Source organism: Loxodonta africana, chromosome 9 (assembly GCF_030014295.1).
Source record: "Loxodonta africana isolate mLoxAfr1 chromosome 9, mLoxAfr1.hap2, whole genome shotgun sequence".
NCBI lineage: Eukaryota > Metazoa > Chordata > Mammalia > Proboscidea > Elephantidae > Loxodonta > Loxodonta africana.
The window spans coordinates 68,040,293-68,064,487 of record NC_087350.1 but is presented as its reverse complement, the minus strand read 5'-3'; the positions used below and the strand labels follow the sequence as shown (position 1 = coordinate 68,064,487).

At 40.0% G+C, this 24,195-nt stretch overlaps 1 protein-coding gene across 4 annotated transcripts in view; it reads right to left on the bottom strand.

Annotated features, from left to right (window-relative positions):
* The window catches only part of TMEM245 (transmembrane protein 245), a 103,981-nt gene extending 83,966 nt beyond the window's left edge, over positions 1–20,015 (bottom strand). For all 4 annotated transcript variants that reach the window (XM_023545067.2, XM_023545066.2, XM_010587768.3 and 1 more), the window contains exons 1-3: positions 19,416–20,015; positions 9,095–9,212; positions 7,503–7,604 (exon numbers count right to left, since the gene is read on the bottom strand). In XM_023545067.2, the coding sequence (XP_023400835.2) occupies positions 7,503–7,604; positions 9,095–9,212; positions 19,416–20,000 (805 nt within the window). In that variant the 5' untranslated portion in view covers positions 20,001–20,015. The remainder of the gene's footprint in view (positions 1–7,502; positions 7,605–9,094; positions 9,213–19,415) is intronic.
* Positions 20,016–24,195: the final 4,180 nt, after the last annotated feature.

Genomic DNA, 24,195 nt, shown 5'->3' with positions numbered 1-24,195 from the left:
TAAATAAGGAAAAAAGGATACATACATGGAAACTAAATAATACACTACTAAAATACAGGGTCATAGAAGAAATCAAATTCCTAAAATAAAACAAAAACAAACACAACATATCAAAGCCTTTGGGACACAGCAAAAGCAGTCCTCAGAGGGACATTTAAAGCAATAAATGCCTACATTAAAAAAGATCCAAAATCATTAACTGAAACTGATAATTTGAAAAAACAGAAAAGGAAGAACAAACGAAGCCACCAGCTACCACAAAAAAAGAAATAATAAAGATCAGGGCAGAAATAAATGAAATTGAAAATAGAAAAACAATTGAAAGAACAAAACCAGATGCTGGTTCTTTCAAAGGATCAATAAAACAGACAAACCACTGGCTAGATTGACAAAAGAAAAAAAAAAAACAGAAGAGGCATATAACCATATTAAGAAATGAAATTGATCCAACAGAAATAAAGAAAATCATAACTGAATACTACAAAAAACTGTATTCCAACAAATTTGAAAACCTAGATGAAATGGACAAATTCCTAGAAACACACTACCTGCCCAAACTAACACAAACAGAGGTAGAAAACTTAAACAGACCCATTACACAAGATGTCATCAAAAAACTGCCAACAACAACAACAAAAAAAGCCCAGGAATAATGATGAATCCGCAAAACATCTCACAACATGGTTAAATCTGGAGGACGTTACGGTGAGGGAAATAAAAACCAAACCAAACCCGTTGCCACTGAGTCATTCCAACTCATATCAACCCTACAGGTCAGAGTAGAACTGCTCCATAGGGTTTCCAAGGAGTTACTTACTGATGAATTCAAACTGCTGACCTTTTGGTTAGCAGCCGAGCTCTTAATCACTGTCAATCACAAAAGGACAAATATTGTATGAGACCACTATTATAAAATGTCAAGAACAGGTTTACATACAGAAACATTTCTTTGATGGTTACGAGCGATGGGAGGGGAAGGGAGGGAAAATCACTAACTAGATAGTAAAAAAAAAAAGAAAAAGATAGTAGACAAGTGTTAATTCTAGTGAAGGGAAAGGCAATATACAATATGGGGAAAGTCAGCAAAATGTGACCAAGGCAAAAGAAAGCATTAAGAGGTACGCAAGAATAAAGGGCAACTACAATACATGCTATAACACATATAATAACAAACAGTAATAACAATAATTTGTGAGTAGATACATAAGGTAATACGCATGCTAAATAGGTGAGGAAGGTCATACAGGAGTACACCTGCATACATATATAGGTAAGGTTTTGTGGATATTTCTACATACATATTTGTAAATGCTGCATATATACTCATGTATATAACAGAGCACACAGGGGCAGTTACAGAAACTACTTAGACTTCAGGACTGAACTACTAGACTTGAAGGCCAAGGGCCATAGTCTCGGGGGACATCTAGATCAATTGGCAAAACACAGTTCATAAAGACAATGTTCTTTCTACATTCTAGCCCACTGAGTAGCGTCTGGGGTCTTATAAGCTTGTGAGAACCCATCTAAGAAGCAACTATGGGTCTCTTCTCACCTGGAGCAGCAGAGAACAAAGAAAACCAAAGACTCAAGGAAGAAATTAGTCCAAAGGACTAATGGCCCACATGAACCACAGCTTCTTCTAACCTGAAACAAGAACTCAATGGTACCCAGCTACAACTACCAACCACTCTGACCAGGATCACAATAGAGGGTTCCTGTAAGAAGGAGTAAAAAATGTAGAACAAAATACAAATTATATAAAAAAAAAAAAAAAAAGCCCAGACTTACTGTCCTGAGAGAGACTGGAGGAACCTCTGAGACTACAGCCCTAAGGCAACCTTCTAACTTGAAACTGAAGACACTTTCTGAGGCCACCTCTCAGTCAACATAATGAACAGGGCTATAAAATATACAATAACGCCCATGAAGAACGAGCTTCTAAGAAGAATCAACTATATGAGACCAAAAGGTCAACAACTGTCCAAAACCAAAGGTGAGAAGGCAGGAAGGGACAGGGAAACTGGATTAATGGAAATGGGGAACCCACAGAGAAAATGGGGAGAGTGCTGACACATTGCAGGGACCGCAACCAATGTCACAGAACAATTAGTGTAAGAATCATCGATTGGAAACCTAATTTGCTACGTAAACCTTCACCTAAAGCACAATAAAATGTTAAAAAAAAAAAAAAAAAGCCCAGAACCAGATGGATACACTGGAGAATTCTACCAAACATTCAGAGAAGAGCTGACACCAATCCTACTTAATCTCTTCAAAAACACAGAAGAGGAAGGAACACTATGAAGTCTTTCTATGAAGCCAGCATAACCCTGATACTTAAACCAGGAAAAGACATTTAACAAAAAAAAGAAAATTATAGACCAATATACCTTAAGAGCATAGATACAAAAATTTTCAACAAAATTCTAGCAAACAGACTATAGTAACATATCAAAAAAAATTATACACCATGGTCAGGTGGGGTTCATAACAGGATTTATAAGGGCAGTTCAACATTACAAATTCAAACATTGATATAATCCACCACATAAATAAAACAAAGAAAAAGAACCATAGGATCACATCGATTGATGCAGAAAAGGCATTCAATAAAATTCAACACCCTTTCCTGATAAAAACTCTCAGCAAAATAGGAATACATGGGAAATTTCTCAACACAATTAAGGTCATATATGCAAAACCAACAGCCAACATTATACTCAATGGAGAAAGGCTGAGAGCTTTCCCTTTGAGAACAGGAATGAGACAAGGATGCCCATCATTACCATTCTTATTCAACATTGTACTGAAGGTCCTAGCTAGAGCAATAAGACAAGAAAGAGAAATAAAAGGTACACAAATCAGAAAGGAACAAGTAAAACTATCTCTATTTGCAGATGACATGATCCTGTATGTAGAAGACCCTAAGGATTCCACATGAAAACCGCTGGAACTAACAGAAGACTTTAGCAACGTAGTAGGGGACAATATCATCACAGAAAAATCAGTTGAGTTCTTCTACACTAACAAAGAATATTCCGAAAAAGAAATCAAGAAAACAGTATCATTTACAACAGCCCCTGAAACAATAAAATACCTAAGAATTAACCTAACCAGAGACATAAAAGACTTAAACAATGAAAATTCCAAAGCACTACTACCTGGGACTAAAAGAAACTTACAAAAAAGGAAAAACATCCTGTGCTCATGGACTAGAATATAGTGAAAATGTCAACATTACCTAAGGCAATCTATAGATCCAATGCAATCCCAATAAAAATCCCAACAACATTCTTTACTGAAATAGAAAAATATTGACCATATGGAAAGGAAAGAAACCCGAACAGTCAAGGCAATACTGAAGAAAAAGACAAGGCAGGTGGTCTCGCATGCCCCAATATCAAAGCTTACCGTACAGTCACTGTAATCAAAACAGCTTGGTACTGGTTTAATGACAGACACATAGACCAGTGGTATAGAACTGAGAACAGAAAATTAAACCCAGCCATATGGCCAAGTGATTTTTGACAAGAGGTCAAAGTCCATTCAATGAGGGCAGAAACAGTCTCTTTTTAATGAATGGTGTGGCAAAACTGGATATATATCTGGAAAAAATGAAAAGGGACCCATACCTCACACCATACACAAAAACTAACTCAAACTGGACCAAAGGCCTAAATGTTAAATCTAAAACCATAAAATTTCTAGAAGACAACATAGGAAGAAAAGTAGGGGAACAAATCTTTGAAGATAACAAACATTACAACAAATGCATGAATAGAAGAAAAAATAGATAAATGGGACCACCTAAAAATTAAAAACTTATGCTCATCAAGACTCTATTAAAAGAGTAAATAGACAACCTACAGGCTCGGAAAAAATATCTTCAGAAATAATTTATCCAGTAAGGGTCTAATCTCTTAAAATCTATAGAAAACTGCAGCAACTCAACAACAAAAAGACAACCGAATCACAAAATAGGCAAAGTACATGAACAGAGCCTTCACCAAAGAGGACATACAAGCAGCCAACAAACATATGAAAAAATGTTCACAATCATTAGCCATTAAAAACCCAAACCAAACCCATGCTGTTGAGTCAATTCCAATCCACAGCAACCCTAGAGGACAGAGTAGAACTGCCTCATAGGGTTTCCACGGAGCAGCTGGTGGATGTGAACCGCTGGCCTTTTGATTAGTAGCCGTTATCACCTAACCACTGCGCCACCAGGGCCCCTATTAGCCATTAGATACAAATCAAAACTACAATGAGACACCATCTTAAAAACCTACTGACATCGAGTAGATTCCAACTCATAGCAACCCTATCTTACCCAGGCTAAAATGGTACTGATTAAAAACAAAACAGATAACAACAGATGTTGGCCAGGATGTGAAGAGATTGGAACCCTTATCCACTACTGGCAGACTATAAAATGATACAACCACTACAGAAAATGGTATGGCGCTTTCTCAAAAAACCAGAAACAGAACTACCCTGTAATTCAGCAATCCCACTCCCAGGTATATACCCTAGAGAACTAAAACTAATAACACCAACGTATATATGCACACTTATGTTCACTGCTGCTTTATTCACAATAGCAAATAAATAGAAAAAACCTAAGTGTCCATCAGCCGATGAATGGATAAGCAAACTGTGGTACACACATACAATGGAATACTATGCAACCATAAACAACAATGATGAGTCTGCAAAACATAACATGGATGGACTTAGAAGGCATAATGCTAAGTGAAGTAACTCAAGCACATAAGGATAAATATTGTATGATCTCTTGTAAAATGCACAGGGGAGGTGTCTGACCTTCAACTTCACAAAGGGCAAGGAGAACCAAGATTAACAGCACAAGGCTGACTCCCATGAGGCACAGGCCAGACAAGACTCCTCTCTCAGCCATCTTCACAAATTCTGACACCAATCGTCCCTCCCACAGCACTCACCACTTCTCTACTGGAATCAATGATTCATTGCAATGGCCACACAGAACTCACACACCACACTTAAAATTATGGGGTTTATTAGGTTCAGGATACAGTTCTTTCATCAGGATAGCTGCTTTCCAGCCTTACTCACAGGCACACCCCTCCATGGCCCTCATTCTCTGCCCAAAGGCACTCAGCTTTCTCTCTTCATGGGCCAGGAAGCCCGTGGTGCCATCTACTACTGCCAGGTGGTTCCTTCCTTGGTGGTGGTAGGCTCCTCCCCTCTGCTCTGGAATTGGCTCTCTTTTAAGGCAAAACTGACCAATCCCGTTGGCAGGCCACAATTACCCTATCACACAATCACCTGGGTGGGAGTTACAAGACCATGGCTAGAAAGGCTACACACAAAAGTAATTAATAGCACTGCATCCTTCTTTTATAAGAAGATAAGAATAAATAAATACAGAGACAGACCAGTGTTCTTTGGTGGTTACCAGGACGGGGGGTTGGGGGTAGGGAAAGTAAGCTTTATGCAGCAAAGACTAGTTATTTTTGTGATGGGAAAAGTGGCACTGATTGTGGATGTAGTGAGCACAGCACAACCAAAGTAATAACGAGCATCTGAGCACATACAGATGGATATAGACAAGTTGGGATACAGGTAGGTACAGATGAGTGCATAGGTGAGAACAGATAGAAGTATCCATAGGAACATGTAAATACAAATACGTGGGAATAGGCACATATATTCACTGAACACACAAATATGGATGCTCCTTAGTCATAACCAAATACCTTCCAACATTGGCTTTCTGGCTTTAAAGGCTTAGGACCATAGTCTCATGGGACAACTTAATCAATTGGCATAACATAGTTCAAAAAAATCATCATCTGCATCCTAGTAAAGTGAGTAGTATACGGGGCTTAAAAGCTAGTGAATGGCTATTTAAAACACAACTACGGGTCTCAACTCACCAGGAGCAAAAGAGTAAGACGGTAACCAAAAGTGCTGAGAAGAAACAAGTATACAACACTCACAACCTCTTTCACCCTGAGACCAGAAGAACTAGATGGTGCCCAACTACCACCACTCACCTTTCTGATCCGGGCCACAACAGTTGGTCCTGGGCAGAATGGGTGAAAAATATGGAGCAGAGTTTGAATTCTTAAAAAAGACAGACAAACTACACCATTAGAGAACAGATGATCCCATAAGACTATCACCCTAAGACACTCTTTAAACCTAGAACCAAGCCTATCCAGAGTACCTTTTAGCAAAATAGCAGAATAGCACACAAAATAAAGGATATCAACCATAAGATCGGTGCCCTACTTAAAAGCCATAAGCATGAAACTAAAAGATCAACAATTTCTCAAAAGCAAAGATGAGAAAATAAAGGGACAGGGGAACTAGAATACTAGAAAAGGAACAAACAAAACACAAAGAAAATCTTGACACACCGCAATAAATGTAAGCAATGTCACTGAACAATTTGTATGGAAATTGTCAAACGGGAATCTAACCTGCTGTATAAACTTTCACCAAATTAAAAAAAAAAAGAAAGAAGAATGTAAAATGGTGCAGCTGCTATGGAAAACTGTTTAGTGGTTCCTGAAAAAAGTCAAACCAAGAATTACCATATGACCCAACAATTCCACTCCTACGTACTTTTTTTCTTTTTTTCCAACAATTCCACTCCTAAGTACATACTCAACGGAACTGAAAATAAATATTCAAACACTTTTATACAAATGTTCACAGCAGCACTCTTTACAATAGACACAAGGTGGAAACAACTCAAATGTCCATCAACGAATGAATGGATAAACAAAATATGGTATATCCAAATAATGTCCTATTGTTCAGCCATAAATAAGAACGAAGCACTGATCCATGCTGTAACTTGGATGAACCTTGATAACACTGTGCAAAGTTAAAGAAGCCAAACACAAACAACCAACCAAACCAACGCACTGCCGTCGAGTCGATTCAGACCCATAGCGACCCTATAGGACAGAGTAGAACTGCCCCATAGAGTTTCCAAGGAGCACCTGGTGGATCTGAACTGCTGACCTTTTAGTTAGCAGCCACAGAATTTAACCACTATGCCACCAGGGTTTCCGCCAAACACAAAGGCTCAAATGCTGTGTGATGCCACTTACATGAAACATTCAGAATAGGTAAATCCATAAAAAAACAGAAAGCCGACTAATGTTTGCCAGGAATTAGAAGAAGAGGGAAATGAGGGATGACTGCTTAATAGATATGAGGTTTCCTTTTGAAGCGATGAAAATCTTTTAGACCAACGTAGAGGTGATAGTTATACAACGCTGTGAATGTACTAAAGTCCACTGAATTGTGTATTTTAAAATAATTAATGGTTAATTTTGTTATGTGAATTTTACAAGTAAAAGTGTAGTTTAACCAAAAATATTTTAAACAAATTATTTTTAAATAAACTTAAGCCAGTTCATCATAGCATTGTTTTTTTTACAAAGCTACTCTCCAAAATATTTCTTGCTGTAGTATTAATAAAATCCCCTGTTTCTTACCAGAAGACTCTTTTCCATTCTGTTTTTCATAGAGGGTGCCCACAGACATCAGGAAAACAATAACGAGGAATACTGGAATTCTCCATGAGCCAGCCAGGGATGCTGCAAATTATTAAAAGTTAACATTTTTCAGTTTAATAGACTGATAGAACAATTTGGTGCATATGTTAACAAAATTGTTTCACAGGAGGGGGAAAAAAAGGCCATCAGACAAACATTAAGCCTAGATTCAGGGCTTCTAGCAGTTAAGTCCACCCCCTTGCTCAAAGGCCCATGTAGTCCAAAGGACTGTGCATTTGCCAGCCTACCTTTAGAAGGTTGTATCACCTGAGGAATCAAGTTAATTCTAAAGCACACTCAGGATTTAAGACCATCCCAAACTCAAACCACCCATTTGACCCCAGAATGACTAGCATTATGGAGTGTGACTTGATTTCCTCAAAATACCACTGGATGTGAGTTCAATCTCTCAAGTAGGGACAGGTCTAAAAGAACACAACAAAAAGATTCACTGTATCCTCCTAAGTGTGTAGCGTGGAAATGTTAACAGGTGGCCAAGGAATAGGTCCCTATCCATTTGAATTTCTCCAAGTTGGTCTATAGCCTCATGAGCATATCTGTCTGCCTGCCTTCTCTTCCCCAAATTCAAAATGAGTCACATCAGACATCAGGGGATCTTACTGCTAACCTCCTCTAGTATCCAAGTCAGCAAAGTTTGAGAGGAATGCTTTCTTCGACATCAGACTCTAAGCACAGACATTTCCTCAAAGGATTGTTTTTTATTTTAAAAACTAGTTTTAATAGGCTATCTATAGCTCTGGGTTACTGAATTTTGTTTTTAAATTAAAACTTAATGTTTTATAGACTCAGACTTGGAGATAAGAGAATCCCAATATATGTATCATGCTTTCATCATGATATGATGATATGTATCAATATATATATCATCCTAGCTGACAATAAGCATCTCAAATAACAGGAAATGCATTACTCTGGATGGATTTGCACTGATCATCCTTATGTTGAACCAGACACTTGTCTCCCTGAAAGCTACTCATTGCTCTAACATCTATTTCTCAGGGTTACCCAAAAACACAGATCTATTTAAATTACTCTTTCACAGGACATTCATTCAAATATTAGAAATAGGTTTCCATTTACATCCTCCTCACTTCTACCTTCTTCCTGCTCTGTAGGCCTAGCCCCTTTCTCTTATCCAGAGTAAACATCTTCTCCAGTTCCTTTAATCGTTTCTCAAACATAATTGTGAAGACCTCTTGTCATCCTCGACGCTTATCTATATCCCCCTCAAGTATGACACTCAGAAATCACCATAATAGTCCAAGTGTGCCCTAATTTTCAAGCTGTTTGCTTTTAAAGGACCTTTTGAAAATCAACATGTAGTATAGTTAAAAGACACGTTTTAAGGCATAACATTTTCATTAAAGATTAATGAAAGATTAAAGCATAACATTTTCTAAAGATTATTTTAAAGAAATCTAAATGAAACATACAACACTACAAAGAATTAACTTTCATTCACATGGTCAGCCTCTGCCAACATTAAGCTAGACTTTTAAAAAGTGACCCACCTAAATGAAAAAGCAATATAATCCAGACAGGAATTGAAACTGCTCTCAAGTAGCGTTCAGTACTTGCATTCCACTTGAATGAAACAGTCAACACATAGCCAACTACCAACGTCCAGATCTTAAATAAATAAAATATAGACACAATTGTAAAATATATACACATGAAAATAAACATATATAATTATACAAAATTTGCCAGCATTTTTTTTTTTTTCTATAGCATGAGAGCTCTGGATACAGCACAGTAAGAGGAAGTTTGGTGATGCTAAAGGGAACATGCCTAGGTTCTCCTCTCCCTATTTAGATAAATCAAGTTTTGGAATAAACAGGCATTAGAAATTTCATGCTATGGTATTACTTAAATATTTTCTTTAACAAAAACCGGACAATTTTAAGATATGTCAAAGTTCAAAACAATCTCATGCATAAAATAATTACTTCCCACTCACTGCTATTGAGTCGATTCCAACTCATAGTACAGGACAGAGAACTGTCCCATAGGGTTTCCAAGGCTGTACATCTTGATAGGAAACTGCCACATCTTTCTCACAAGGAGTGGCTGGTGGGTTCAAACCACCGATCTTTTGATTAGCAGTCAAGCGTTTTAATCACTGTGCCACCAAACCAAAGAAAACCAAACCCAGTATCGTCAAGTCGATTCCAACTCATAGCGACCCTATAGGACAGAGTAGAACTGCCCCATAGAGTTTCCTGGAAACGCCTGGTGGATTCAAACTGCTGACCCTTTGATTAGTAGCTGTAGCACTTAACCACTACGTCACCAGGGTTGCCCTGTGCCGCCAGGGCTACTAAATAATTACTTAGGATAAAATATTCAACTTATAAGTTACGAACTTAAATTAAGAGCCTCATCTTGTGGGATTCCTGAAGTTTTCTCTACAGATTAATGTTTAGGTAAAAAAAAAAAAAAAGAAAAGCTTTCCTAAAAGCCATCAGATTAAAAGAATCCATTACAGCCTAAGAAATGCCTGTTACTTGTAAAAAGAATGTTTAAAAGCTACAAAGGAGCAGCCAGCTCAAGTGTGACCCTGCAAAAATAGTCTAAGTAACACATGGTTACAACCAAGTTCAGAGATAAGCACAGTTGAAGAAGTCTACCTGAAAAACAGTATCACTAAAGGAAGATAAAGCAAGACTAAACAGAAGAGCCAGACAGGGTCTCCTCTTCAGCTGTCCCTAAAGCTAAATGATTCTAGCACTAAAAAGCATTCCAAGAGGCCACCGTAGCCTACACAGAAACTGTGTAATGACCTCATATTTTAGTAGAACATTTACAAAAATGGAGTACATAATCCAGAACAAATCTGAGCGCCAAACGTTAATATAATACCAAGAAGGTAAAATTCAAGTTTGACCTGAACCACCCAAAAAAGGGGGAGGGGAGATTACAGAGAGAAGTGTAAGCTATAATTCAGAGCATAAAGAAAAAGGAACTGATATGATCACTACAAAAGACAGAAAAGTAATACCTCCTACTTTGTTCCAGTCACATCTATGAATAAAAATAATCTCTGAGCCTTAAAAACGTTTATAGCTTCTGACTAGGGAATTCAGCTTTGGAACTTTACCCTTACTAAATAATGACAAATTCTGAAAAAGCTTTAAATACAAAGCAGCTCACTGGATGTAATTTAGAACACTGGGAAGTTGATTACCTAAAAGTTCAACAACTGGGAAATGGTTAACTATTGATGATTCACTCAACGAAATGTTATGCAACCATTAAAGCACATCTGTTGGTTTGCTTTACAAAGACTATATAGTTTAAAAATATTTCTAATATCATATTACTAAGGAAAGATTAAAATACAAAAATACTTACGACATGATTACATCTAGGTGGTAGGAGAAAAGAAAATATACTAAGAACTTATGGGTTGTATGTGGGTGGTAAAACTTTTTCATTTTACTTTTTTCTGTATTTTCCAAATTGCCTTTAATGAGCAATCATTATTTTATACTGAAAACAATATCAAAAATATTCTTCTTCAAGCAGCTCTATAAGATGAAATATTAAAGAGATATGAAGCCCCAGATATACAATGTTATGGAAGATGAGACTACAGCTGCTTCAAAAAAGTTCAAGCTTACAGGACCAAACAAGGTAACCCTGGGAATTCAGAGAACCTGTGATATGACTGCAGCACTCAGAACAACATCTGAGTATAATAACCCAAAAAAAACCCCAGTGCCTTCCAGTCGATTCTGACTCATAGCGACCCTATAGGACAGAGTATAATAACAGTACATTTACATAACACTTACTATGTGCCAGGCCCCATTCTAACACTTTATATATATGTTGGCTCATTTAACCCTCCTAAGTAGTTAAGTAGTTAAGTGCTCGGCCAAAAGGCAGGCTGTTCTAACCCACCAGCTGCTCTGTAGAAGAAAGATGTAGCAGTCTGCTTTGGTAAGGGTTACAGCCTTGGAAACCCTATGGGCCAGTTCTACTCTGTCCTGTCAGGTCGCTATAAGTCAAAACTGACTGAAAAGCAACGCGTTTGGTTTTGTTTGTTTGTTTGTTTTAACCCTGTGAATAAGCAGTATTATCATCCCCCATTTTACAGAGGAAAGAAACTTAGACTGCAGGGAAAAACGTACCATTTAGCTTTTAAGTGACAGAGCCAGGATTAGAGCCCAGGAAATCTGGGAGTGGTGCTAAAAAAAATAATGAAAAGCAAAAGCTGCTGCAATCTTCACAAGGGACCCCACCCCTCCAAAAAAAAAAAAAAACACATTTTGACAACTACAAATTATTCAAATCAAAAATAATCCTTAGCAAATAGATGGTCTCCTGCCATACAGGAGTAATAAGCCCTGCCCTAGTGGTAGTTAAGAGCTCAGTTGCTAACCAAAAAGGTCAGCAGTTCAAACCCACCTTGGAAATCTTAAGAGGCAGTTCTACTCCGTCCTATAGGGTCGCTGTGAGTAGGAATCAACTTGAAAGCAGAGAGTTTTATTAAACATTAAGTCAGTAACTTAGACGAAAGTCTAGAAGTCCCACTAATCATAAACTCAGATTACACAAAACTGAGAGTAGTCAGTAAAAACTGGAATGACCTAATTATGATTCAAAAAGATAGTCTGAGGCTAAAACAATGGGACTAATTCAAATGAGACTAAACTTAATGAAAAGAAATGCAAAGAACTGCTTTTAGGTTCAAAAACTCAACTGCACAAGTACAGAATGGGAAGAGGACATATACGGTAAGCTATTTTTCGGTTCAGTATGAGTCAGGAGTATGACTGGTGTCAGTGATTATTTATAAAAGTACGACATTCATATCAGGGAATGTAACTGTTTCAATGAACTGAGAACATGACATGTGCAATACAACTCAGTCTGGGAAAGGAAATGGAAATCACAACATATGAGATACAGCTTAAAAACCTGTGTAGCTTAGAAGAGAAGGAAATACCAAGATTTCACAGCTATCTTCGGAGAGCTGGAAAAAAATGTTACCTGGAAGAGGCATCAGACTTAAATAATACATGGGAATGAGGAAGAAACACATTTCAGCTCCATATGAGGATAAATTTTCTAACAAACTACAGCTGTCTAAAAATGGAATTAACTATTGTTAAAATGAGCAAAAGCAGGCCTTAAATCAGGGATGACAAAGTAGGAGATTCTGCCCTGAGCGAGAACCTGAACTACACAGTACTGCAAAAAAGGTATTAATACCTATGATACTTCTAAACCAATTTCCCAGAAGTTTTTGCTTCCAATCTGTACTCTTAAGTAGTATCTTTTCCAGGGAGAGAGAGAGAGAGAGGCTGCAGAGTTCACATTTTTAAAGAGAAACTCATTGTCTAAAAAGAAGTATGTATTTTCACCTAGGAAACCTGAAATTCACAGGTTACTTTTCAGCTTAAAATTGTTGTTAGGTGCCGTTGAGTTGGTTTCGACTCACTGCAACCCTATATACAACAGAGCGAAACTCTGTCAGGTCCTGCGCCATCCTCACAACTGTTGCTGTTTGAGCTCATGCTGCAGCCACTGTGTCAATCCACCTCACTGAGGGTCTTCCTATTTTTCACTGACCCTCTACCAAGTATGACGTCCTTTTCCAGGGACTGGTCCCTCCTGGTAGCATGTAACTGCTTATTAAATATACTCCCCAATTCCACTTCTAGAAATTTGCTTTACAGAAGCACATCCACACTATACTGATACAAAAATGTTCATTATGACAGTTTACAAAATGAAAAAGTTGATATTAAATGTCATTTGATAGAGGATTATTTCCAAAAATGGAAAAATTATTCAGATTTTCAAAAGCATAATGAATAACTATATTTAATGATCAAGTATAAATGTATACACGTGTACATTTCTAAGGCAAGAATATGTTCACCAAAATGTTAAAAAATATTATCTCTGGATGGTTGGATTTCAACAGGGTAATTTGCTTCTTTACGCTTTTCTTTAGGTACTGAATTTTCTCCAAATAGTATGTATCATCCTTACAAATAGAAAAAAAATTTTTTTAATTTTAAAACAAAAAACCTCTTTGGCTTGTGCATTTTTTCAATATTTGAAGCGCTTTCTCAGAAAAGATTCACAGAAGCAATATAGTAGTGCAAAGAGTACAGACCTTTATAAAAATATTTTAGCTTCTATTAAATCATTATGATAATACAAATACCAATGGCTTAAAAAGCATTTATACTGTAGAATGATTAATAAGAAAGCTATATCTATAAGCATTAACAAAGAAAGATGTCCACAATACAATGATAAAAGTCCAAGGTGTAAAATTATATGTATGTTATCATCTCATTTTTGTTTAAAAAACCCTATGCTTTATATGTTCTCATAGGCACAGAAATAATTTAGGAGGCTAAATTCATATCAGTTAACAACAGTAAATCCATACAGTGGGGATGGCGGCACAGAAAAGGAATAACTTTTCCCTTTTACCACGTAAACTTCTTTGTCGCTTAAATTGTCTTTATACATAACAAGCTTTACTTGGGTTGCTAAACATTCCTGACAATAACTTACTGAAAATAAGGATTTACACATTCACATTTCACACATAATTTCTAGCCTAGGACCCCCCCAGAAGTGTGCTCTTAAGAGTTTTTTATTTTTAAATTTCACCAACACTGAAGACTCAGGTATAACAGGTCAACTTTATATGTTTACCCTCTAAGCAAGCTTTGTGTGAATTTCAAGCGTGAATTTCTTCCAGATATAAACCAACAAGCCACAGTTTCTTTATAAGAGGGCAGAGAATTTTCTCACATTTACGTTCTTCAAAATAATGTGTCTTTTACAAAACATATATTCAAGAGATACCTGAAAACACCAATGTGTGCTAGACACTACAGAAGATGCTGTATGACAGTCGGCAGTTATTTTCCTTTTATCTGACAAGATTAACATATACTTTCTCAGTTCAATAAAATATTAAATGCTTAAAATAAAAGCAGAGATTTTGCATTCTGACTGTCTTTGTTTTGTTTATTTTCAACTGGGCATTAACTGGAAAAAACAACTTGGCTTGCTTTTGTTCCACATTTTTACAGAACAGTTTCTTAAGTCTTTCTGAGAGAATAAAAAAAAGACTTCCCCCCAATTTATGGAGTCACAGCCCTAAACTTACTCCCAACCAGTGATTGTTTCAGGTACTTCATTCTTCTGTAAACATCTTTATTCTAATCTGAAAACAATTTTCTTTGTCATAGGGCAACTTAAAGAGTTAAGAATCTTTATAATCAAAGTCTTTAACTGAGAAAGAATCACTGGAAACTTTTCACTGTTGCCAGGCAAGCAGAAACAAACCGAAAAAAGGGTTTAGAAGTGGAATGGAGTGGGCCTGGCTGGCTGACTAACGTGCGCTTCTTAAGAGCCTCTCAGGCCGTACTGCCAAATTCTTGTAATCTGTAAAATAGAACATCGTGGAACCTTAGCAATCAACTGACCTAACCCCTCACTTTACACAATCGGGGCTGAGTAGCCAAGAGAAGGGCCTTTGTGTTCAACATCACAAAGCAAGCTACTGACAAAGCTTAGAACTTAGGATCTTTCTTCTTTCCACCTTATCCTTCTTTATAAGGTAAAATGGAAACAATGGGATCAGAGACCATAGGCAAACAAAATCTATATTATTGCCAAAACTGTACACGGCTTTTAAATTTTCTAACAATACTGAACTAAGAGGGAGAGGATCAAAATACTCCCAGCAAAGAGAAATAATGGAGCACAGGGAGACCATTAGCTTTTCAGATCTACCCTGCAACACTTCTACACCATGGGAAGGTGTCAAGCACCCTAAGGACTCACTCATATGTGGGCTTGTGCAATATATGATTGTAAAAATCAAGTTTTGTTTTTTTTTATACTTTAAATGAGGGTTTACAGAACAAACTAGCTTCTTATTAATCAATTAGTACATACTGTTTTATGACATTGGTTAACCACCCCATGACATGTCAACACTCTCCCTATTGCCAGCTTTCCTGTCTCCTCCTGTCTTCTAATTCTTGCACCTAAAAATCAAAAGGTTTTTTGAAATCATTTCTAAGTCAGCACAATAACACATTTGAAACTTTTTAAAAAGAATGACTGATACCATAAATAATTAGTTTTTCATTTGTAAGCAGAATGGAGCGTTAGGAAGAGACCGGAGTCGAGAAAAAGAGAAGACACAAGTAATTCCAAAGTAAGGTGAAGAGGAACTGAACTGAGGGGTAAAATGGATAAGCAAAGGAAAACACAGGTACTTAAGACACTACAAAGAACTGGGTAGCACTTGGAAATAACTAAAGAGATATTAAAAAAAAAAAAAGAAGAAGAAGAAAAAGAGAGATGACTAAGAGTTTTGATGGCAGAGGGACTTCTGCTGAATAACATTTACTGACAAAATGAACAGATTCAATCTCTAAATCAGTTTTCAAACATATGAAACCACTCCCTCCTACCTCTCAGGAGTGTTGTGAGGAAGAAATCACACACATGACAGCAAGAAATGCAGTGCCTAGCACATGGTATATGCTCAAAAGTTGGATGTTAAATGTATGAATTGCCAGCTCACCAAATTGTTTTGGTGAGTTCAATACACCTATACATCTCTTCAGCATCTAAAGGATCAAATGACTCAAAGGTTTAAGTTGTCTAGAAGGCATAAAGACCACTCTTCTATAACTGACAGCTCTGCTTGAGCACACAAAACTACTGTCAACTAAGAGCTACAAAAGTTACAGAATGGATCCTCTGTCCAGTCATACAACCAAGTGTCAGCTTCTCCATAATTTTGAATTTCTTCTCTCACTTCATGTCAGGCCTCACTCAATCCTTTTGGCTAACAGTTGAGGACTCCTCGTTTCTTTTCCCAGGCACGCACTTCACCTACTTCCAACTACCCACCTGAACTGCCGCTCCAGCAAAACACAACTCCAAGCCTTTGTTCCTCTCTAACTCAGGTGTCAAGACTCTTTCAGATTTAGCCCTTCCACCTAGAAAAAGCCCTGGTGGTGCAATGATTTAGAGTTCAGCTGCTAATCAAAAAGTAGGCAGTTTGAACTCACTGGCAGCTTCCCTGGAGATCTCCCATAAATATTACAGCCTAGGAAACTCTATGGTGCAGTTCTACCCTGTCATATAGGGTCACTATGAGTTGGAATCATCTCAACAGCCCACAACAACTGCTCCTTACTTCTAAGGAACACTTCTAACTAACTCATATCTTACCAGATCACCTGTGGCGAACAATTCCACAATTTTCACTACACCAAAGACTCTGCTTCTAGGTATGGCCGGCATCTATCTCCCAACCTCACAGCACTTTCTTACAGAATCAAAACCTCTTTTCAAATTTACAATCCCTGACAGGGGCAAACGACCCAGTAAGCAAGGTAAGCAGGGCTTACTTATTAATCTGTAGTGAACAAGTACACTGTAGTCATGTGCTGAAACCCGTGTGAAATTGTTCACTACAGATGATCCATAAGCAAGGTAAGCACCATGCTTAGCTTGGCCATTGGATAATCGGCCCGTGCATCCTCCCTTCCCTGCCCCCATCACTTCAGACAAACAGCTGAGTTTCAAGTCTTTTTAAAATTAATTGGCTTGACCTTCCTTCTCTTGTAATCAATCTTGACCCTTACTTCCCTTCCACTTATCCACAGCCCATACAAAAGTACTGAAGTAAAATACAAAGATGAGGGTTTACCTTCAGTAAAAGGATATTCAAAGCTATCTACACTGAGCAGGGGGCGCTTCTTCACAAGTATGCAACTCATCTCTTCCCACTGAGGCTAGCAGAATGCCACACTTTCCACTAATCATTCCAATTTACCCATGTTTTCTACTTCTTATTCTAGTATGAAAATACATCATTCACAAACATTAGGCCTTTTCTAATTTCCTACAGTTTGGTGTTGCCAACAGCAATTTACAGCAAATTACAGTATCAACAGTCAAAAATGTTAGCAGAATATACAAATGTGTCTGACTTTGACAATATTGAATTTCTTGAGCACAGGAATCAAACAGTCATCTGTATATTTCTGAACAATACATAGTATTCTGTCTTTTACATAAGAGGCGTTCGACCAATTTTTCAATTGAACTGAGACAGAACATGGTGAAGGAGAATGAGCACTGAACTGGGACTCCATAAATGTGAATTGCAAATCTGGTCACAAACTGTGCGACCTTAGAAAACCACATCCTGTGGATCTCAGAAGCCTCTCCTGATGACAGGACTTCAGGAGTTGAAAAGGGCTGGTCTACAGTCCTCCTTCAAAAAAATAAAAACCAAACCCACTGCCCTCGAGTCAATTCCAACTCATAGCAATCCCACAGGACAGAGAAGAACTACCTCATAGAGTTCCCAAGGAGTGGCTGGTTCATTCGAACTGTCAACCTTTTGGTTGGCAGCCATAGCTCGCCATAACTCTTAACCACTGTGCCACCAGGGCTCCCATTCCTCGTTACTACAGCTGAAATACTCTAGGCCTCTTGGAGGTTAAGGCCTCTGCCTGATCACTTAGCCACTTAGCATCTGCATACACGGGCAGCATCCCAAAATTGTGCATGAAAAGCTCCCCAAAACCTTGCTTAGTGCTGACCCATTGGTGGGTAATGAGCATTTATCATGTCCATCACCCCATCAGAATATGCTGATATATGATTATATGCTCCCTGAAGGCAGAGCCTGCATCTTTCTCTTTTTAATCTCTCACAGAACCCAGTGACTAACAACACGCTTAATCAACCTTTAACTTGAACTGACAGTACTGACAGAGCAAGAGAAGAGGGGAGTTCCGGAATCAATCTTCACTGCACCAGTAACCTCAGGCAAGTCAAAACTCACTTGACAGATGAAGTGAACTACTTTGCAACAGAATGATGGCAAGGTGCACTGTACTTTCTGTTACTGACAAAAGAAATGAATCAAAAATATTTTTAAATGGCACTGTTTATTGATCGATTAGCCTTCTCATGTATTAAATATCTGCATTTGGATAGTGGTCTACGATAAATTGAGTTGGTAAATTTGAACTTCCTCTAATTCTCTAACTCCCTAATATCCTAAGAATAAGCTCAGGGTGAGTCCAAGTATCGCAAATCTACCTCTCTTTCACCCGGTGTGCTGAAGCAGTCTAGGTCAGAGATGTGTTGTTCCCAAGAGGTAGAATGTGGAGAGGAAGAGGCCCAGGTGGCTCAGCACCCAGTGCCTTGCACGAACTATATTAAAATCACCTGACATGAGAGCCTGTCCTAGTCTCTAAAAAAGCTTTGTTTTAGGACTTGAAAATTTTAAGGCAACCAGTCCCCTCTTTGTCCCTAATTAGCCCTAGCCTGGTAAGTCACCTCTCCTGTCTGTATGATGGCAGAGTGGACTGGACTTTCAAGGTCCCTTCCGGGGCAGCCGCTCCCCTCATCTGACCAGGACTAAAAGCAAGCTCCTCTGCTTAAGGTCTGGAGCAGCGAACAGTCACTCTCAACCAGGCGGCATGAACCCTAAGAGTGGACTAGGGTCGGGGGCAGTGAGGGCTGTTCCAAACTACTCCCACCTTCTCTATCGAAGGTAGTGCGCCAAATTCCTGAGGTGTGTGGGAAGGAAGGAGGAGGTAAGTCCCTGCGCCAAAGGGTGGGGACCTTTGGTCTCCTTGCACGATAAGGAACTGCCAGATCGCACTTCAAGAAACTGGGAGTGTGGTGAAATGCACTGCGCGCCAGCCAGGACAACGGAGAGGCCGGGCTTGAGGCCGGGCTTCAGCCCTGGCCGCAGTCCCTGGCCCACACGGCCCAGCGCGGGCAGCCCACCCGTGGCTCACTCACCCACAGGCTGCTGAAGTAGTCCAGCCCGCGGCAGATGAGCGCGCCGGCGTGGGCCAGCAGCACCTGCACGCCTAGGTAGCTGCCGAGGCAGTAGAGGCCGTAGAGCAGCGGGCCGCCGGCGCCGAGTAAGAGCAGCAGGCGGCGGCGGCGCAGCGCCTGCTCGCCCAGGGCCTCGACGCCGTAGTCGGCGAAGCAGAGCGGCAGCAGCAGCGCGGCCAGCACGATGGGAGTGTGCGCACGGTGCAGGCGGTGCAGCCAGTGGCGGCCCAGGCGGGTCAGCGAGCTCTTGAAAGGATGCAGGAAGGTGCCGCACAGCACGGCCCAAAGCAGCGGCCGCAGGAAGGCCTCCAGAATGAAGTAGACCAGCACCGCGGCGCCGCAGCACAGGCACACGAACAGCACGGCCCCCGTGTTGTAGAAGGCCTGCTTGATGGGCTTATCGAAGCGCAGCGCCAGCGCCGCCGTCCGCGGAGTCTCCACGCCACCGCCGCCGCCCGGCCCAACGGCGTGAGACACCCGCGGCGCCTGGCCCGGGGAGCCTCGTGGGTTGGGCGCCTCAGGAGGACCACCGGCGCCGTCAGCCATACTGCCTCAGCTACCGCAGCAGTAGCCGCCGCCGCGAGGCGATACTGGGAGGTCGAACCGGGGCGCAGGCCATGAGCTCCGGCAAGGAGGCGGGGTCTGTAGCGCGCGGCAGTGTGGGAATTGTAGTTCCCAGTAGGCCACCGAACGCTTGCAGGACCTCGGGAAAACTACATCTCCCAGTGGAGTATGGGACGAGCTTCTTCGTCCCAGGGTCCTTCATCCATTGGTCCCCGCAGAGCCCAAGTAACAGGTTCCTAGGGACTACATCATCTTGGAGGCAAGAAAAGTTCCCTCACCCGCCGTTAGTCAACGTTTCCGGAGGCAGGGATGCCAAAGAGGCACTATATTTAGAAACTGAAAACCTAGGCTGCACATTAGAATCCCGTGGGGACTACTTATAAAGGAGTGATGCCCTGATTCTATTTTATTGATTATTTAATAAACACTTAAAAAGTGTTTGGAATATGTGGCAGAATTTTACATAGCGATTACCGTATGGTAGGCACTGTTCAAAGTATCTCACTCCTATTAGCTCATTTAATCATAACAACCCTACAGAAAAGGTGCTATCATTATCCTCTTACAAAGAGGAGAACTGAAGAACAGAGAAGTTAAGTGCATTGTCGAAGTCACACAGCTAATAAACGGCAGAGGCAGGATTCAAATGCAGGCAGTACCGCTCAAGGAGCCCTGGTGGTGCAGTGATTAAAGCGCTAACCAAAAGGTCTGAGTTTGGATGTCAGCAGCTCAGCGGGAGAAAGATGTAGCAGTCTGCTTCAAATCCTGTGGGGCAGTTCTACTCTGTCCTATAGAGTTGCTATGAATCTGAATGGACTGGAAGGCAATGGTGGTTGGGTTTTGGCTCCTAAGTCTATATGTACTCCTCTGCTGTGCTAAGTGGCCTGAAGCGGGATCTGTAGGCATTTTTTTTAAAAAGCTGCTCGACGGCACAGGGTTACCTTACCATACCCGTTGCAAATGCTCGCATTGCCATGGAGTTGGCGACCCCATGTGTTACAGAGTAGAATTGCTCCATAGGATTTTCTTGGCAATAATTTTTATGGAAGTGGTTTACCAGGTCTTTCTTGTGCAGAACCCATTGGGTGGGTTTCAACTGCCAACTTTTAGCTTAGCAGCGGATCTCAAACCGTTTGTGCCATCCAGGCTCCTAAAAGCTCTTAAGGGGACTGTAATGTGCAGCCGGTGTTGACAACTACTAATACAAGTGTTGTGTGCCACAAGTCTATTCCAACTTTTAATGACACTATAGGACGGAGTAGAACTGCTCCATTGGGTTTCCTAGGCTGTAATCTTTATGGGAGCAGATCACCAGGTCTTTTCTCCCATAGAACAGCTGGTGGATTGGAACTGCCAACCTTTCGGTTAGTATCCAGCACTTAACCGCTATGCCACCAGGGCTCATGTTAGAAAATCTAAACTCCTGAAATAGCTGCAGAACATAGCATTAAACTGCCACAGTTTCTCTTTGAGACCTCAGATGAGGTGAATAAGCCCCCAACTTCAATTTCCCCTCTGTCACAATAAAGAAGAATGGCTGGGGCAGTGTATTCTAAGGTGCTTCTATTTCTCTGTTGGAAAGGTCCTGGGATCCAAGCCTACCCCCATAAAATACCCCAAACATCATTTTTACTAAAAAGTCTTTACTGAGTATTCAATATGTGAGTGCTTCAAAACCCTGCAAGTTGCCCTGTCCTGTTTTCAGTAAGTTTTAATATTAATTTCAACAAAATTTTTGTTTCTCCTCTAAAGTAGATAGGGAAGATATTACCCATAGTTTTCAGAGGAAGGTACTGTTGCTTACTAAGACTTGAAGTAAGGGGATTCAGAAAATTAGAGGAAAAAGTAATTTCTTTCCATCACCTGTTTAGGTTTCAGGTCACAGTCTTTGTTTTTCAGGTAGTCTTTCAACTTGGCTCTGTAAATATTTTACTTCAGCTGTTCCTACATTTTGCTTTGCTTCTAAACTCCTATGTTCAGGCCTTCCAAGATTATGATTACATATTATGGTCATCTTTGCTTTTAGTTTCCATTTTACACTAACTCAAGATCTCATTTGTACAGCTGCAAATTCTCAGCCTCCCTCCGAAACAGTTCCTCAGTTATTTCTAGTGGGTGCCCATAAGGGGTGCCTTACATATGCCCAGAGATATGAGTCAACTACCTGCCACCCTATGCCCAACCTACTGCCCATACAGCTAAGTTCAGTGCCCATCATAAGATTGCCAGTGCTGATGTCAATATCCCCAGATCCTGGATACTCCCAAACTTCTAATCCCCAGGGTGTTAAAGCAGGACTGGGCTCCATTCAGAAATGGGGAGGAAGTCTTTCTCTTTGACTTGCTAACTCTGTGCCTTTTTGTCACCAAACCCTGAACCTGGTCACCTATGCCCAACGTATTACAAATTCTTTCATGAATAGCTCCTTTTGTGTCTGGCCTTCAGTCCTCTCACCCTAGGAGCTTAAACCCCATCAAAGGACCAGTGAGGGAGCAAAGACCAAACCATCCCCTCTGTCCTCCTCCAACTAAAGGCTAGGTTCAAGTCCTCTAGTTACTAAACAAAAGCATCTTTCAACAGATGCAAATAGATACTGGTATATATATGCATTGGACAAGGGGGGTTGTTAATGTTGCCTAAACTGTGTTGGAGCTACATCTCAGCTACTCAAAAACGTTGTGTCATGGTGTTCTCCTTCCAAGTTTCAGTGAGAAACAAAATTGCTGAACATTCTGAAATTGCTTTGCAGTCCAAAGCAATAGGACTGACAGGTTCAGGCACAATTCCAATCAGGAATGTAACTCTAATAGAAATGCAGACCGCAGCACTGGAAACTAACTAGACTAACATTTGTATGGCCTAACACAAGGCGGGGTTCCCACAGGATTTTGCTCACCCCTCTTTTATTGCAGCCACTACACTGTAGTCAAAGGCAGTAGTTTACATGTCTGTCTTCACTACTCAATATGAGCTCCTTGAGAGCAGGGACTGTGTTTGCTTCATCTCTGTGTCCCTAGCACCTGACACAGTGAAGGACATTTATAGTACAGAGAAGGGGGTCAGTAAGTGTTTGCTGAGCAAGCGAATGGATGAATGGTGTCCTTGAAAAAATCTGTTTGTACATCCTGAGTATTCATGTGGCTGAAAACAGGAAAATTTAAATACTCGGACCTAGGACATAACAGTCCATTCAAATCTTTAGTTCTGAGATTCTGTGCTTTTAGGAGTCTCTTCCCAAATGTGAGTCTATTTGGGCTTTCTTTGTTGGCTCCACACTACACTTCCCTCCAACAACCTCAGGGAGAAAAGCCTCTGTGGGCACTCAGGACACAGTGGAGGTGAAACAGTCCGAGAGTAGTGGATCAAGCTGACGCTAGAAACCACACTACATCTGGCTTTCCAGTTGCATGAACCAATGAACTTCCTCTGAAATTGAGCTCCTGAAAATAATGACTGTACTTTGGACATCTTTTCTATCTTCATAGGTCCAACCGTTTAGAAAGACATATATTGTAACTCTTCACCTTCACTGTGGTTCTCGCATCTTCTCTTGCCTCAACTAGATAGTATCCTCCTAATAGCTTCCTTTGCCTCCAGTCTTGCCCCCTTGCTATGAGAATTATATTTCTAAAATATAAATTTAGTACTGTCCTTCCTTTGAATGACAATTGCTGGTGGTTTCCCATGGCAAAAAGAAAGGTTTTGCACGGTACATAAGGTCCTATATGGCTAAAGCTCAGCTCTTCCCAATGCTATCTAGATAATTCCCATTTGTCTTTCCAGTCCCAGCTCAAACATTACCTCCTTGGTAAAGCCTTCTCTAATCCAGGAAAAATTAATAGCTACCTTCACTGTGCCCCTATAACACTTGTTTCTGCCTCTCTCAAGCACCTACCACATTGTATTATAATCGTTTTCACAAATAACTGAATTTTCCCATTGGATCAAAACTCATCATTGAGGTTCTTTGCATTTCCTGCAGCCTTACATACATTATTATTTTGCGTAATTTAAAAAATGAATGAACGAATACCATATTATTGTAGAGGCTACAAGACGTGCTGTAAAGGACAGAGGCTTTTAAAGCAGACGGACTTGAATTCTAATCCTGACTCTGTCACTTTCTAGCTATATACCCTTGGATGAGTTAACTTATTTGGGCATTTTTATTCATTTG